Source organism: Pholcus phalangioides, unplaced genomic scaffold (genome assembly GCF_987345545.1).
Source record: "Pholcus phalangioides strain wild (caught in Gottingen) unplaced genomic scaffold, Ppha-v1.0 ptg000007l_1, whole genome shotgun sequence".
Lineage (NCBI taxonomy): Eukaryota > Metazoa > Arthropoda > Arachnida > Araneae > Pholcidae > Pholcus > Pholcus phalangioides.
In genome coordinates, this window is record NW_028301600.1 from 22279876 (window position 1) to 22299127 (window position 19252).

Here is a 19252-nt window from a genome sequence, read left to right on the forward strand (position 1 = left end):
TAGTGCACGTATCATGCGCGGGAAAAATAATTAATTGATTTAATGAAGAGAGAAGAAAGGTTATAAATTTCTCCACATTTATCAGACTTTCCAACTTTATTTAAGAATTATGCATAATCACCGGTAAAAGTGCCAAATGTAGTGAAACTTAATGAAACTTTCCTTATCGAGACGATTAGTGATTATGCATAACCACCGGTGTATCACGGTGTATATACACGGTACATAGATAACAAGGCGTATGGTATTTCACTGGCGAACCGTTTGTCCTAGAGGAATACTTCCAATTAGAAAAAGTATTCGAATAACGTGTATGGTAGGCTACTCAGACATGTCATTCATGTTGCAAGGGGTTTTATAATTATTAAAATAAAAATGTTAACTTATACAGACACCCCGTGCTCAAGAACCCAATTATATAGTTGTTGCTCTGTCTTTCCTGATGCCAACAAAAAAAATTCCACGTTTCTTAGTGAAATATTTATCGAGATATTTGAATTCGAAACGGAGGAAAATTGGGAAAAATTGCGGGTAAAAAACGATTTATCCGTATTAAATACGGGTAAACCACTATACCCGCATTTCACGCAGTTTTTTCCAACTTACCTCCCTTTTTCGAATTCAAATATCTCAGTCAATATTGCACTTAGAAACTTTTTTTTGTTGGCATCAGGAGAGGCAAAGCAATAACTTTGTAATTGTGTTCTTGAGCGCGGGGTGTCCGTATAAGTTAGAATTTTTATTTTAATAATTATAAAACCCCTTGCAACATGAATGACATGTCTGAGTAGCCTACTATACACGTTATTCGAATACTTTTTCTAATTGGAAGTATGCCTCTAGGCAGAGCCGTCTTAACGCATGGGCCCACCCGGGCACGGCCCGGGGGCCCCAAGAGAAAAGGGGCCTCACAAAAATGAGACTTAGTTGAAATTTTCTAGAATTTACCTGGTAGGGCCTCAGAAAAACTACTTGGCCCGGAGGCCCGTGATGCTCTTAAGACGGCCCTGCCTCTAGGACCAACGGTTCACCAGTAAAATACCATGCGCCTTGTTACCTATGCACCCTATATTGTAACACATAATTTTAACATTAAAATGGATAGGAACCAATCAGTGTCGTCTTAAGGCATGGGCCCACCCGGGCACGGCCCTGGGGCCTCAAGCGAAGAAAGAGTCTCACAAAAATGAGATCTGGTTGAAGTTTTCAAGAATTTGCCTCGTATGGCCTCAGGAAAATCACTTGGTCCGGGGGCCAATGATGCTCTTAAGACGGCCCTGGAACCAATTGCGAACGAAGGCAAACGGGGTTCCACTGTATATTCCTACCTCCCGTTAGCGGACAAAACCTTTGGTCCCATTGGTGTGCGTTATCGAGAGGTTCTACCGTATCGCGTTATCAAATAGTATTAAATGTGCGATTTCAGCGAAAACCGTAGCCAATCCAATTTTTTTTATGTTCATATCAGTGTTCATCAACACACAGAATTGCGTAAGAAATGACACTTTTTGTTTCGGAAGCAGAAACATTGTCAAAATTTGTGGTTCTGTATCAAAAAAAAAAAGTGAATCTAGATTACTATATATTCCTAGTCTTAGTGAATATTGGCATATTATTTTTAATTCGATTTTAGGCAAAATATAATTCATCGTCAACTAATTAATACGGCAAGACCACCCCAACCCCACCAGTGAAATTACGGTCTTCTAGAAAATCGCCCGTCTTATCTAAACCTAATTCTCTCTCCGACACGGTCAAACCACACTGGTGTTGTATTAAAATCTCTTCAGCGTAATTAAGTGTATGAGACAGAGAGAATCGTTATTTCCCATGTGACATTAACATATTCATACGTTCAATTCTCCGAAGGTTTCCATTTCGAAAGCTGATTAATCCGAATCAATTGAACGCTATCACTTGTGGCACTAACAAATCGAGTGTGCGTGTTCCTCGTAATTTATATCTTATAAAACCGCAAGGAAATGTTATATCGGAAAGCACTGTCATCCTGATTCATAAGATTAGCCGTTTTTAATTCAGAAAACAGCTAAGGCAAAATGTCTATTCCATCAATGTAAATTAGCGCGGGTAAGAAGTTGAAATCCACATTTTGCCGCTTTGGGCGTTCAAATCGAAACTAGAATGATATAAATTTCAGAGCCAGACCAATTTAAGTCATAGTTGTTTAAGAATTCCACCATTGAAAAATCCAAAGGAGAAATATTTGATCATTTTTGTCAGAACATGGTCATTTTCTTCACGCGAGGGCTAATATAGATCTGGACCAACAATTTATTGCTGATTCCGAACGGCAGTATTTTTATACTTACCGAGAGGTTGATGCGATAACCCCTTGGTGTGAAAGAAGAAATAATATTCTCTCTTCGGATTCACGGAAAATTCACCGATAACAATTCACAGCCAGAAAATTCACCGTCACGCAATTAACCGATAGGAAAATTCACTGATAACAATTCACTACCGAAAACTTTACCGTCACGCATCGAACCAGTAGGAAAATTCACGACAACAATTTATTGCTGGAAAATTCAGCGTCACATAATTAACCGATAGGAAAATTCATCGTCACACAACGAACCAATAGGAAATTTTACCGACAACAATTCACTGCCGGAAAATTCACCGTCACGCAATGAACCGATAGGGAAAGGAAAATTCACCGTCACGCAATTAACAGATAGGAGAATTCATCGACAAAAACTAACCGATGGAAAAGTCACTGCTGGGAAAATTCACCGGCAGTAGTTCGTCACCACTGTGTATGTGACCGAGCGATTCAGCAAGTGAGTGCTGAGTGAATATGTGAGCGAGTGAGAGAATAAATTTATGAATAAACTAGCGATAAAGGTAGTGAATGAATGAGTGATCTATTCAGTGAGTAAATGACCGATCTATTCAGTGAGTAAATGACCGATCTATTCAGTGAGTAAATGACCGATCTATTCAGTGAGTAAATGACCGATCTATTCAGTGAGTAAATGACCGATCTATTCAGTGAGTAAATGACCGATCTATTCAGTGAGTAAATGACCGATCTATTCAGTGAGTAAATGACCGATCTATTCAGTGAGTAAATGACCATATAGAGTCACCGATTTGGGAATTCTCATTGACGAGCGCCTTGGGTTTTCTGTTGGGCAAATTCTTCTCAACCACCTCGTTGGGCATTTTGCCTGTTGTGGCCTTGTAATCGTTATTTGTATAAGTGACCAAGTGTAAGTGAGCGATTCAGTAACCATATAAGTGAACCGGTGAATGCGTGAGTGAGTGATTGAGCGAGTCAGTGACTATATGGGTGAGTGATTGAGTGAGTGACCGAATGAGTGACTCCCTCCATCACTCATATGCCCATCTGCTCACTCACCAACTCCCTGACTCACTCGATCAATCATTCCCTGACTCACTTGTGTGATCAATCACTCACTTGCTATTTACTCACTCACCTGCTCCTCCACTCACTCACAATGTCACTGTTGATGAATTTTGGTCAGTGAATTTTCCTTTCGGTGTATATAGGGGTCGTGAATTGTTGGTAGTTAAATTCCCCTAGTGATGAATTGTTGGTAGGTAAATTCCCCTTGTGATGAATTGTTGGTAGGTAAATTCCCCTAGTGATGAATTGTTGGTAGGTATTCACCTAATTGGTATAGGGTTGATAGGTATTCACCTACCAACCCTAGATTGAATGATTCCCTAGTGATGAATTGTTGGTTGGTGAATTTCCCTAGTGATGAATTGTCACGTCGGTGAATTTTCCCAGTGTTGAATTTTCCTTTTGTCAAGTGTTGAATTTTCATTTTGTCAAGTGTTGAATTTTCCTTTTGGTGAATTGTCGGTCAGTGAATTTTTCTTGCGATGAATTGTCGCGTCGGTGAGTTTTCCCAGTGGTGAATTTTGCTTTCGGTGAATCGCGTGGCGGTGAAACTTTACGGAGATGAATTTTTCTTACACACTCTCTTCGGCATTAATTGGAAGCACTAAACAGCGTTATTTTGCTTGTATATGTACACACACTAAGAAATCAAGAGTAAAATAAATTTTAATAGTTTCTCTCTCTCTTTTTCTCGTGCGTATTTGCATAGAACAAATCAGAGAAGGCTTCAGAAGAAGCTTCCTCTGTTTTTTATTTTCACCATTTTTAATGTTTTTCACTTGCTTGTTCTAGTAATATTTGAAGAGGGGAAATTGCTGTCTCCAGCTGGATTTTCCCAGCGGTAATGACAGTCTTGAGCTCTGTATATGCTGAAATGAAGGCGAGAAATTTATTTATTCTTGCACCAAGATAGCTATAGTATATATGTGTGCACTTCACATCTCTTTTCCCCGTTGCTCTTTTTATTTATTTTTTTACCATCATCTAATCACCGACCATCCAGGGGACGACGCTTTTGCTTCGACAAGAGTGTTGTTATAAAACATGGCAGCTTACAGTGATTTACACTAAGCCTAATCTCGGCAAAAAAAAAATGCATTCTCATTAAGGAACGAACTTTCTGTTTAACCAGGTGTTTTCCTCTCGTACTCGCTATTAAATAAACTTTCGCCGACAGAAATTTGCTCATGGTTTCCGACAACAGGTAAATATATTTACTCGATTTTTATAACTTTTTCCGATGACGTTACCGCGTTAAATTAATAATCATCTCTTAATTAAACATCGTATAAAAATAAACCTTCTTATATAAGGGATCCGACTACGTTGAAAACGTCATTTTGGCAGAAAATATTGATTTTTATTTATTCATTTTTTTTATATAAAAGCCCTGTTTGTTGCGATTCCAAATCGAGTCTTGTTCTGTTTATAGGAAGCTTAGTATTGAAATTACGTCCACTTTAGTGTTGCATTTTTAAATACAAATAAACCGTGAATAAAACTTTAAATGTGCTTTACGAAGAATGACATTTTTTGATATTTTATTGAGTTTGAAATGTTTTTTTAAAAATCATGTTCATTTCTGAAATTTTTTTCTAAAAATCATGTTCATTTCTGAAATGTTTTTCTAAAAATTATTATGTCGTTACGAAATTTTAATATTATATTTTGCCATATATTTGTTATATGAATCAAAATATGAGGTCTATATTATATATTTGTCTATTTACATCTATTTACAGTGTCTGTCTATATACGATCATTTAAATTTCGGTTTATGACTTGCACCATTACTAGATAAATGTATTGTGAAAATAAAAAAACATTCCGTTCATAGAATTTTTTACAACCGTATTTCGAATATTACATGATTTTTACTTAAAATTTGACATAAAATGACTTCCATAGAAAATGACAAAGGCAGTCCAAAATGTATTGGTGTTTTCAACATTTTGGGGCACTTCCTATCAAAAAATGTTATGAAAGTTCACTCCAGTACCATTTTATAGAAAAGTGCTCTCAAACGTGGGCGGATACCTTAATGTTCGTGGACTTATTCATGCCCGAGAAATAATATAGTGTTGATTCGATTCAAAAAGGATTCTTTTATTTTTGCTAAAATGTGTCAAGAATAATTTTACAGTAAGAATTCGAATTGTACTTTATTTCAGTACATATCAACCATTTCAAATATTGAAGTTTATTTTTAGATACGGGTTTTTAGCACATTTATAACGCAAATATTTCTTGGCGTTGTCACTTGCAATCATGTTTTCACATGTGCAGCAGTCTCAATAACCCGAGGTGAACCGGGCCGAATATAATCTATATTTGCCACTGAATTTCGATAAATACACTGCTTTAAAACATTGTTTAGTCATTAACTGTATCTAATTTTCTTCTGATAGTTAGTACGAGTAAAAAAAAACCTCTGCCTCTGGACTACTCATAAACATATATATATAACTTTCATTGTTGTATTCTAGTCATGTTTCAGCATTAATTTGTGTTTGTAATATCTGTAAATTTGTATTTATTGTTGCGAATTGATTAATAAAATTGATTATTGCTGATTGCTCAAAAATATATATATTATAGTCGTTTTATGTTAATACGTATTTTCAAATCATTTGTTACGAATGCCATTTATAAATTTATTGACTCAAATTAGATGTCAATCTAGTTTCTATGAAACTTGCACGTTGATATTCGTTATTATGATGACGATAAAAGCTTTAAATATATATTTGGCAGCTTTATTTAGTACACAAAAGATATTCCGTTCCGTTGGGAGGAGTTGTTAGTAACCTATCGCGTTTTGCATTGTCAATTCCGATATTCGATTGAGTGCTAGAGGTTGTGTGTTCAGCTTCTATTGTACGGTCATGTTTCCTTTCCACAAATCTCGCGTTATAATCATTCTACTCATTAGCGCAGAAACTAGATGAGAAACATTCCAAATAGGATCAGCAGCAGCAGTAGTAGTAGTAGTAGTGTTCTTGCACACGATTCAAAGTGTTATTCCAATAACCACAAATCCTATTATTATGTTTCCGCCCAGCATATGATCATATCTAACTTCGAACAAAAACCTCTATTCTATTTGTTATCAGGTGAACTATTAAACTCAACTTAATCTATATAAAGGCAAGGGATTGTGACACTCGCTTGTAATATAATTCTTGAATAATATAGGAGGGGCCATCTGTTACACTGCACAAAGAGGCGTATTCACCTAATAAGAGTTTAGAAGCAATGTTGTAGGCACAACTCTTTTAATGGCAATATTTCGCTCTTATACAATAATACTAAGCGTGCGATGTCTCTTTACGCTCTAAGTTATTATAGCAAAATGGTCAGTTCATTATGTTCAATTTCTAATTACACTGGACAACAATAAAATTACGTCCGACATGGAAGTATACAATTCCGAATGTGATTTTAACTTGCTGAACACGAATATTACTATGAAAAAGTTTTATTGGCTCTTTTTTTTTAGGTCTTATCATGTAAAGTGTGAAAAAAGTCAGGGACATATAAAAAGGGCTGTCTCACGAGGCGGTACCAGGTGACGTCACGCATGACGTCATTAACCTGCAGAACCGAGTTTGATACCTTGTTAATTACGGTACATTCGCTTTACTGCCCATTTTACTGAATTTTTTTCCAAAATTACCTTTTCGATTATTTTCATTAGTATCTGTTTATTTATTGACTAGCTTCGTTCAACCATTTAAACATTTAAAATATGAAGTTTTGCATTTGCTTATTCCTCTAATAATATTTTTCTCGGATCCATGTCAGTTGAATCACGTACGTTAACTTTATTGGATTGATTGAAAGCCAACTCGAGACAAATAATTTCAATTATCTTCTGAAAATTCGAATAATTTTGCATTACCTTTTTGTTTAGGTGTAGCTTTTAAAAGCTTTGCACTTCGTTATTACAAATGCAACAGCAGCATAAAATCGTGGGAGAGGCAAAAAAAACAATCCTAATATATAAAATGTTTGAACTTATTATTATCTTGAATGCTAATATTAAAGACACATTAATTACTTACCAACTATTTCTTAGATTTTATCTCTCTCCATTTCTTTGCTTTTTTCATCTCTTTCCGAATGCACTTTTTATCCCCATTCAAACTTTTAATTCTGATAAAATTCCTTATCCTAGAATAAATGTATATAGCTTGTGGGCATATATCAGAAAACTCCTTCGTGAGTCTCTTTCAGCTCTTTAATAACACCTTTTCTATGGTCGAAAGTCTCACGCTCGCCATGGAAAGATTTAAAAACTCTTTCGCAGCTATCAACAGTTCTTCTCCACGTCTCCGACTTCAATGTTAACCCACCAAAGGATATTTATCCAAGAATTGTTCTTGAATGTTGCAATCGCGCAACAACTCATATTTGTTTGTCTCTGATTTGCACAAGAGTATCACAAAAAATATTATAAATACCACCCAAGCATATCAGTGACACTAAAACAACACTATAAACGAGAGATCACTGGCGGTAAAAAACGGTAAAGTAAGCAACTAAAATTTGAAAATCCAGCTCACAAAATGTATTGTATTGAAGAGATGTTGTCTGCGAGAAAAAAAGTGACGCCACACAGCGGCTCGGAGACCACGCCCACTTATCCGAGGCGACAACATCAAAGAAATGAAACAGCTATTACTATATAGCCCTGAAAAGGAGTGCTTTACGAGCGGTATCTGTGAACAGCAATGAAAGGGCGTCCGACATGAAAATACGTGATTCTGAATGGTTTTGTGTTGCTGAGTGCAAATATCGCGATGAAAAAGTTCTATCTGCCTTTTTTGGAGATATTACCACGCTAAGTGTTAAAAATGTGCTTTACGAGCGGTGTCTGGGGACAACAATGATAGTGCCCACGTGAAAGTCCAACATGTTAATACAAATTTCTGAATGATTTTGACCTGCTGAATATGAATATTAGCATAGAAAAGTTCTATCGACCATTTTATCGGGGAAATATTACCATGTTAAAAAAGAATGAACTATAGTGCTGTAATATATTAGTGTTTCTATGCATTTTTGTTGTGTTTTTATGTATTTGTGTTGTGTTTCTATGCATATTAATATTGGGATCCTATGCATAATAATATTGTGCTTCTATGTAATTATGTTGTTGTTTTTTCATGTTTATAATTTTTTCCATAGTGTTTCAATGTATTTGTATTGTGTATAGTACACTACTACAATCGACGCTCCTTATAACGGCCCTACGTTATCGCGACCATTCCATTACAATGACCGGTAGGATCATTGACCGGTGGATAAGTCCCAAATGTTTTCACAGAACGACTATAATGTATGTTCTAATTTCGATATAACCACCCTCCCAATATAACGTCCGTTTTCGACGGGACGAAGGGGTTTGTTCCATCGAGCGTCGACTGTATATATATGTATTAAATGTGAAATTACAAAGAGAACCGAAGCCAATTCAACTTTTTTATGGTTAGATTCGTGTTTAGCACACCGAATTACAAAAGAAATGACTGTTTTATTCAGGAGGCAGAAAAATTTTCAAAATTTGTTATCTAGTGTTATTATTTTGCTAAAGTACTGCTGCGTGTGTGTACACTTCACGAGAATTCACTGCTTAATTATAATAATGTAAACGTGAATATTTTCATAGTAGTTTCTTCCTCGAGCTGATTCAGTATTTGTTGAAATACTTGTAAGTTTTAGAGCAAAAGACAACAGTTTAAAGAATTTTCAGTAAATTTAAACTGTTTAAAGAATTTTCAGTAAATTTAAACTGTTTAAAGAATTTTCAGTAAATTTAAACTGTTTAAAGAATTTTCAGTAAATTTAAACTGTTTAAAGAATTTTCAGTAAATTTAAACTGTTTAAAGAATTTTCAGTAAATTTAAACTGTTTAAAGAATTTTCAGTAAATTTAAACTGTTTAAAGAATTTTCAGTAAATTTAAACTGTTTAAAGAATTTTCAGTAAATTTAAACTGTTTAAAGAATTTTCAGTAAATTTAAACTGTTTAAAGAATTTTCAGTAAATTTAAACTGTTTAAAGAATTTTCAGTAAATTTAAACTGTTTATAGGTATTCTTAAAATTTCATTTTTGTGAAATTTATCTGTTTCAGGGACAAAAAGTTCATATTTTTGCAAGCATCTGTCTTTTGACAGATCACTTCAGCGATTGATTTTCAACATGAACAACTTTGATGGGAGCAAAACAAATGAAAGTAAAATGATGTCATGTCTGGTCAGAATGGTATATATGATGAAACATTCCAGCCTATCTCAAGAAACTTTTTTGGATGTCCAAAGCAAAATATGTTCTTTTCAGTGCATTTTAGAAACACACATGTCACACGGTAAATATGGATTCACGTCGTTTTCCTCCGACTATTTTCACAAAATGTTTGTAAATTGTATTCTTACAAAATCCGAGAATCTTTTTATTTACAGCTGCTTACATATCTTCGTTGAGACAGAGCGGAGGGTCATGATCTGGTTAGGAGGAGGTGGTCAATTTTGAATTTTTTTTTCGACACATGAACTCCACGAGGGTGGGCCTGACACTGCTCCAGCGATGGGCCCCCAACGATTCTTATCATTTTTTTTCACACTGTAAATTGACTATGAATGGGCCCGTGAAAAATCTGGCTAGAAGCCCAAGGACCATGCTGTAACATGCCTTCAACTCTTATCCTCATCTACTAGAATGGAATTTTCGGATATAATACTTCACAAATCCAATGAAATTTTGATTCACACATAAAGCAACAATTTTCTAGAATATTTGCTACTTATACAAATTTGAAAAACACATCACAATTATTTTGAAAAAAATTCAAAGAAACATTAATTGAATAAAATTCAACTTTCATATCTTTATACAAATAGAAAAAAAAAGGCCACAACAGCCGAATTGCCCAACGAGGTGGCCGAAAAATGATGCCCATAAAAAACATAGATGTCATATATAACCAAAATTTACCAACCCGTACCGAGGTGTATAAAAGCATATATCTCGAAAATAAAATTAATATATAACTGCCCATAAAAAAGATTATGGTTTTCTAATATAAGTATGAATAGCTCGATTTATCCCCCCATGTTCATCATACTTCTTTTTAAGCGTGTCAATTGTGTTATAATTCACGACTCCCAGAGGTAATCTATTCCATTTATCAGCAACCCTATTAGAGGAAAAACTCCCAGCTACGGCACAACCTAAAATTGACCTTTACTAAACGATGAAGGTGTTCCCCTGTCGAAACAGTCGATTGACGGTGTATTATATCACCCCGACACCTACGTTCCTCCAATGTAAGCATATTAAATAATTCAAATCTTTCTTCATAACGATCATCCGCGAGGTAGCCTGCTTATATCGAACAAGGGAAGAGCGGGGCCATGTTTGGTGTTTGCATAACGATCAAGCCTTGTGTGCCAACAAGAGCACGCGTAGCTCTTCTCTGCATACCCTCAAGATCTATGTCTCTCTGTAGGTATGGTCCCCAAAACCTTACGGCATACTCCAGTCCAGGCCGGACTAACCCTCTGGAACAAAGAAGAATGACCTTAGGAGAACGCAATGACAACTTTTTAAGAATAAACCTTCTCCCCCCCCCCTCCCAGCATTCTGCTCATTTTTCTGGCCACCGCTGAACAATGTTCACAAAACCTAAGCCGCTTGTCATTGAAGATTCCCAAAATTCGATGGTTTCACTCTGTAGAAATATTCAAAAGACACCAATTACATAAAATCCAAACTGGACATCTCGGTAGACTGTCAAATTTCTTTTGTTGCAAAAAAAAAATTCAGCAACAGCTGAAACATGACCTACAGAAAACACTGCGAACTTTTTCAAGACGATCTATTACTACTACGTAGCCGCACATGCACCTCGCACACATTCCTCTGCACGATTTCTAACGAATCGGTGCACGTCGCAACGTGTTGCATAATCGTATGCATATACATGGCCCTAACGTATTTCTGTCGTGTTTGTGTTCCGTGTTCTTCCTGGTGCTGCCATCTGTTTTCATTATTTTGATGTCGAGATGGTTAACGGTCGAGTTTTCATGTTATGTAAGTATCATGTTGTGGGTCTACCTGCTTTCTGCGGACTTTCCCAAATGAGCAATCAGCTCGCATTCACCCCTTCGAAGTTGGAAAACCGGAAAAAAACCAACTTCAGCCGACCACCACTGTGCTGGCAACGGGGTTCGAACCTGGACCTTCACGATGAGAGTCCAGCAGGATACCCATTGAGATAATTTTGATTTTTGAAATTTTCTCATTTATCATTTATTTTTTGTGGTTCAACTACCACAAATTAATTAATCTTTCGTCGATATTTTTTCGAGAATTTGTGGAATATATAACAATAGGGTTTTTAGAAATAACAATAACAACGCAAGTAAATCCAAAATTTGAATAGGGTTTTTATTCTATTCGTTTGGTCAAACACTTAGTCAGGGCTGCAAATTGGGAGGAGCAGGCGGGTCTAGTATCCCGGACGCCACAGACCGGAGAGGGGCGCAAATTTCACCCTTTAACCTCTCCTTCAACATTATAGGGGAGGGAAGGGGGGCACCAAAATGCAAGCTTGTCCCAACTCGCCAATCTTCTAGTCGCGGCCCTATACCCAGTATATCCAAGTTGACAAATGGGAGACTTCGGGGGAAGCTGAACTTAAAAGGTGCTCGCTACTCGGAAAATGTTAGCCGAAAGTTCGAAAAGTGTTGTTATATCCGAGTTCATTGCATATTCGTTGATATTTGAGATTTCTTAGCATTACTCTTTATGAGAATGTTATTGTTTATTGACGTTTCATCCCAGGTGTCACCCTGTCACGACCTATTACTAAATGATTTACGAAAAATTCATCTCCAACAATTCACCACTAGAAAAAATTCATCAATCAACAATTGACCAACAACATCGATGGAAAATTCACCGACAACAGTTCGACATGAGTGAATGAGTTATCGAGTGAGCAAGTGAACGAGTGATCGTCAATCGTTCATTCACTTGCTCAATCAGTCAATCGCTCAATCACTTCGCTCATCCGTTCACTCACTCACTCTTTCACTTGCTCACTCGATAATTCATGCACTCATTCATCCATTCACTCACTCATTCACTTGCTCATTCACTTATTCATACACCCACTCGTTCACTTGCTCATTGCTCATTCATTCGTTCACTTGCTCATTCGATCATTCACTCACTCACTCGTTCACTTGCTCATTCGATCATTCACTCACTCACTCGTTCACTTGCTTATTCACTTATTCATACACTCACTCGTTCACTTGCTCATTGCTCATTCATTCGTTCACTTGCTCATTGCTAATTCATTCGTTCACTTGCTCATTGCTCATTCATCCGTTCACTTGCTCATTCGATCATTCACTCACTCACTCGTTCACTTGCTCATTCGATCATTCACTCACTCACTCGTTCACTTGCTCATTCGATCATTCATACACTCACTCGTTCACTTGCTCATTGCTCATTCATTCGTTCACTTGCTCATTGCTAATTCATTCGTTCACTTGCTCATTGCTCATTCATCCGTTCACTTGCTCATTCGATCATTCACTCACTCACTCGTTCACTTGCTCATTCGATCATTCACTCACTCACTCGTTCACTTGCTCATTCGATCATTCATTCACTCACTCGTTCACTTGCTCATTCACTCACTCACTCGTTCACTTGCTCATTCACTCACTCATTCGCTCACTCACTCGTTCTCTCGCTCATCAATTCACTCACTCGCTCATTCGCTCACTCATGTCGAACTGCTGATGAATTTTCGGTGACTCTTCCGCACACATTACTAAATAATAACAGAAGAAAACTTTTCTTTGTTTCATTTTGACCCTTGGACGGAACGTGAACTTTTGTGTTTGAACGAAAGCTAACACGTTGATCTCGGTTATTGATTTCAGTATCGATGCCACCCGACACAAAGTCGTTAGGCTGTTTCTGCCAGAAGAGGAGCGTATATATTTCTTTCTTTCCATTCGTCTGACTCGTTTCATTCGCTCGTCACATCTCTCGATTTCCATACCACCGCGTCCATTAACTATGTTTTGATGGTCCGTAGTTATCAGCCGCGCTTTACTAGATGCCGAACCTAGATTAAGCCTAGCGAAAAAGTTTCATCTGCCTATTCGATTATTTCGTGTAATTATATTACGTTCGTATCTAATTTAATAAATGTTTTCACCTTAGATAGTAACGTCGTGCAAAGAAGCCGGAATATAGGATCCGTTTACCGAGAGTAGATTACGTTCGTGAACGTAGCGAGAGTTCTTTGGTCTCTCCTTATACGAGAAATAAAAGCATATGTATATTAAGACAAATAGAGTTTCACCAGAACCTTGATGTGTTTACTCGTTCTTTTTTTTTTCTCTCTCTTGGGTTTTTTGGAGAAAGTATAATGTTTTGCGAAACAAAATGTAAGTTTGTAAGTCAGATGAATTTACCAGAGAAAAATATAATGTTTTTTCGTGTTCCTTGTCTCGAGTGTTTATTAAGATAAATGAGAAAAAACAACCGCATCATCAGCACAGATTTAGGTTCTTGTTCCTTTTTTTTTGTCGAGTCGCTCTTTTGGTAGCATTCTAATTACACGGAATACTCGTACACTTTCCTCCAAAATGCATTCCTCGAGTAGAAAAGTCATTTTAAGAAAACAAAACTTCTAAAGGGGAAAACTGGGCGAAGAACATCACTTTCATCAAGGTTTCCTTGAATCAGTGTGTTCTTCTTTTCTTATCCTATCTAAGCTAGAACACGTATAACGCGTTTAACAGTTTCTTTTGCGTGGTACATTCCCGTTCTTCAAACAAAACAAAAACAGTTTTTTTAGTAAATAAAATATTATACGTATGGTAACGCGGGGTAAAAAAAGTGCGAGAGAAACTAAATTAGAAACGAACTCGTGTTCAAAACTTTAATGTTTTCTCTTCAATTGCTGTAGGAATCTTTAAAAAAAGAATCCATTCGAAGAAATATATATATATTTCTAGAAAGTTTTATACCTTTTCTGATAATTATTTTTCTGTGACAACGAATCGAAAGGTGAATTGTTCACGACTCGCTAATTAATCATAGGGAAATGAAACTAAGTAAAAGTTTGTGCCTTAAAAGGGAATCTTCCGTTTTCAGCTGTTTTTTTTTTTGTTTTAATTAGTAAGACATGGACGATAACGATACTTAGAATTCCATGGGGTTTTTTTTTAATATTATTTCTTAATCTTCTAACCGTTTTGCTATTTGTTAAAACCTTTGAATCAACTGAAATTCAAAAAAATAATTTACGATTAACAAAGATGAAAGAAATGGCGGTTTCTTTTTTGATTGTTCGGATATCAGCTAGATTGAGACATTTTACACCATTTTTTTTTTTCTTAAGAAGAAAAAACATGTAATGATTTAAGTCTTGATGTTTTTCTTATTGTTTACACTATTTTATTGCCGTCGTATTTGCTTCGAGAATTTCCGTCTCTAGGGAGTGTTATTCGAAGTGATGGTATATTCATGTGTGAGTTCGTGACTGAGAGCACTGAATTGTTAATGTGTTCAAAAGGAACGGGGAATGTATATCTCGCGTTTTATTTTTATTTTCTATGTGTATACACGAGAGTTTAGTATTTTGTTCTGATAAACATTAAAATTATTTATAGCCTTCCTATTTTTCTTGGGTGTACCTTGGGAATCACTGATGTTTTCCTCACGTAAAACGTGTTTGCACAGTAACAGTATCTTGATTGTTCGTAAAATAATGTTTTTAGAAGATCCTTTTTTTTTATGGTTAAAATTTTGTACGTATATTTTATATTACGCTACAAACTTTGGATTGTATTCTGTATAAATTAATCTACATTTAAAATACAAATGTGATTGTAATCGATATTTCAATAGGTAATATATACTTAGTATTTATTGCACGTGTATTTTGTTTAAATTTTTCAGTATAAATATAATGATGAATTTTTCTTCTACTAAAAAATTCAGTATTGTTGAAATAATGAAGTTGGTAATTGAACGATATGGATTTTAAATCGATTGTTTTGAAATGTGCTTTCAAAATAAAGCATGTTTGGATAAAAGTTTAGATTAAATTTTAGATTAAATAAAACAACAATTATGACTTTTAAGAAAAGATAAAAATACTTTAATCTGGTATATAGAAAACTCGAACTTTGAAACTGAAACTGTTATTGCTCATTGTAAAATTCGGCTAAAGAGTCTGGACCATTGTTTCGGAGGCATACATTCTTGTATTATTACTCATGTTAATGCAGATTTGACTATTAGAATTCTTCATGCATACTATATAGTCTTCATTTTCAATTATAATGTAGTTTAGCTCAAAATAGAAATAAAAAAAGAAACCCTTTTTGAATAATTACTAAACTCTAAAAAACACAAGTGGTATCAAAAAGAAGTTGCCACTTTAGCAACTCTGAAGAATATTTAAAAAGAAATTGTCAAAAAATAATGTAACATTATTGACGAAAATTCCATTGTAAGCATGCACAGAACAAAGATTGACCAGCTTGACTACTGAAATGAAATTTTTGTTAGAGTTAATAAACGCCTAGTTTTAGTTCGATTAATGTAATATATTTCCAACTTGATTAGTTATAGTATCCTTATTCAAAGCTCAATGTAGCATTTCCAATTATTGTTTAATATCGAGGTTGCTAGGTATGAATAATACCTACGTTTTGTTTATCTCTTGCACAAGAGACTACTAGTAAGACAATAGATTTGTAATGAAGGTACTTACCTGGGCAATAGACATTTAGGTACAAACAGTCCTCACTCTCGTTCCTCAAAAACGGAATAAGCCTTTTTAGATATTCCAGTCTGCCTATTGGCATGTGTCGAAGAGATTCTGTTTCATTTCTTATGTCCGGATATCTCTGAGGACAAACTGGTCCGAAGCGATCAGCGATACGTACGCCCCGCCATTGATTCGGGCTAACCGGGGGCATAAACCTCAAGTGTCCTATAGGAGGGCTCGCATAAGGGATGCCCAGAAATACTTCAACAGGGGGTATGTTCCTGTTAGGCAAAGTCACGGTGAGTCCACGCAAGGGACCGTACTTGGTATTGACGAGCTTCGAGGCTACCCTGCGAGTACCATCGCCTTCAACCTCGTGCAACCTCAAAAGCAGCAACAGGCTGAAAAACAAACACCACAAAGTAGAGGGCATCATGTGGTCACTTAATCGTCAGGTCACAGCAAACATACTCTCGATAATACCACCACGTGTTACACTCGTCTCACGCCACCCGGATCACATTTAGAACTGAAAGCCGGTAGCGACTCGGAGGATGAGGCATCATCGTATATCTTCGTCTTACGCTCGGGATGATCCTCTTGTGGACGGCGCAGTGGTTCCGGTCAAAAGAATGAAAAATGGGCCACAGATTTCTTTGGCGGAAGAAAAATCAAGGTTAAAACTTCTTTTCTTCTCGCTTTTAGCTTGTCTCTCCGTGAGCGAAAAAGTTGATTTATGACCGCTCTGTCTCTTTGTTCGCGAACGAATTTAAATGGAGACTATCAAGGAAAAAGTACCGCGTCGAAGAGTAAGCAGTTCTTCAAGAAGAATGTCCCGCCGCTTCGAAAATTATTCGAGTAGTTCTTTTTATTCTTGTCTTTTCTTTCGATCCTCCATCCTTTTCATCGTTACTTCGCTTTCAACAACAATATCATCATGTTTTTCCTCTGAAATAAAACGCGTTTAATTTTTCATCGATTCTTTCGAACGGCTCAGAAAAGCTCCCGAAGTTTTTATAAACACTCGAGAGAGAAGAGAAAGCACGTGCGATTGTCAGTCAGCATTCAATAATAAAAAAGAAACGAAAAGTTTATCTCGGTAAGGGTAAAAGATTATTTACCGAAGTTTTCTCCGGAGATTTCTTTTCCCCCACGGTATTTAACGCAAGAATGATAATATTTTCAGCGAAACGCGTTCCGACAACTTTGACCGAAAGACATGCGGCGATCGGCCGGCGCGTGTCGCATAAACTCCAAACACGCTCTTTTCTGTCGAAGAAAACTTTGGCTGCCTGTCAATGATGAACACAACAACAACGTGCTTTGGGATCGGCGTCTTGCTGCCGGCGCCGGAGACACATGTCTACTGCCCAATTTCTCGACCACAGTGAATGCGCTCTTTCGGCGCATGCCCGTCTTATTTGGAGCAGTCGACTTTTAGCGCGGGGATGTTAAAACATTTCAGACTTCGCCGGAGCCGGACGTCCTACCAATCGGTCTCTTGATCGATCTCTAAGGGATAAACACAAAGTCCCCGTAGATATGTATATATAAGGGCCTTCGGCTTCGCACAAACTATTCCGCGAACGTGTCTCATGTTATAATTTTCTATCTTCTTTCACTTCTCGCACGGAACCAGAAAATTTTATTCGTAGAACCAAACTCTTGGAAGTCCTCGTTTTTATATAGATAATAAAAAATATTAGGGGAGACTTATATTATTATAAATATTAGGAGAGCACATTATTTTTCAAACTTTTTTCTCATTCTCTCTCTCTCCCAATTTTTATCGTAAAATTCATTTTTGGTAACTGCATACTGTATGAAACATAATTCAAATTTTAAATTACCTTTTCTTGTAATCATGAAATATGTATTTTTCAAAAGACAAAAATGTTCCAAAGCAGAACAATGGGTCTTCTACCTTGAACCAAGCAATGTTGTACCTTGAAACAAGGTAAAATTGCAAAGATTAAAAATTACAAATGTTACAGGAAAAATAATATAATAATATAAGTGTTTTTTTAATATAAATCATATATTGAAATATAAAATTTCAAAATAATCACGCAAATATGATTATTGATGTACATAAACAAAAATAACAATAATGGAGATAGGAACGTATTCATGGGATTGAAATACATAATTAGTATTTATTATACTTGCAGAAAGGAAAACTATGTTTCTAAACCTTTAGTTCTGTCAGTTCCTTTCATTTTAGGTGATTACATTAGAGATACAGTATTCGTGATGTAAGCATTTGCTGTATGTGGCACTAATAAACAATTAAATATTTTCTCACCTCTCCTCCTAAGGTAATTCATTTGGTAAAAGTTTTTGTTTTACGCATCCCACATTGCAAACTTTAGTTGTTTTTTTTCCAAAAATTTGACTAGGAAATAACTGAAGGTAAATAGAAGAGAAGAAATGGATATAGCTGAAGTGTTTTTATTGGGAAAAGTATAAAACTAAAATTTAAAATATAAATTGTGTTTAAAATATAAACTGTATTTAAAAGCAAAAAAAGAAGTATAAAAAATTAGTGTAAGTTGAGTATATTCCAAAAAGAAAGTAGGAAAATTACAAGTTTTATACTCTTCCAATGTACACGATCTTTTTTTGTTTCAACTCACACGATGCTCTATTATTTGTGAAAAATATTAATAGCTTTTTTCATGACGCTTGGTATAATTCAGTACTTGGTACGATTTATTCGGACAATACATAGATTATAGTTACTGAATATAGTTCAGTAAACGTGAAACGTTGAGAAGAAACACAGCAAAAACAAGAATAATTTTTTTTACTTTATGTGCCTACTTGCAAAAGCTCTGTCAATGCCATAGACAAAGAGCTGAAACCACATTCAGTTGTAATGTTATGTATTTCTAATCTCCTGCACTCTAAAAGCATCAGATAGAATGCGATGCTATTAAAAGTTGTTCGAGTGTTTTAACGTTTACTGTGGTCAAGGAACAATAGTTTCCACTGTATGAAATATATTAACCCTCTATGGGTCCCTTGTATATTCGGTTATACAT

The 19252-nt window shown here is 35.8% G+C and overlaps 1 protein-coding gene across 2 annotated transcripts in view; it reads right to left on the bottom strand.

Moving 5' to 3' along the window:
* LOC149085063 (neuroligin-4, X-linked-like) overlaps positions 1-17577 on the bottom strand; it is a 300822-nt gene extending 283245 nt beyond the window's left edge. For both annotated transcript variants that reach the window (XM_089232845.1, XM_089232846.1), the window contains exon 1: positions 16212-17577. In XM_089232845.1, coding sequence (XP_089088971.1) covers positions 16212-16644 — 433 coding nt within the window. In that variant the 5' untranslated portion in view covers positions 16645-17577. The remainder of the gene's footprint in view (positions 1-16211) is intronic.
* Between the last annotated feature and the right edge of the window lie 1675 nt (positions 17578-19252).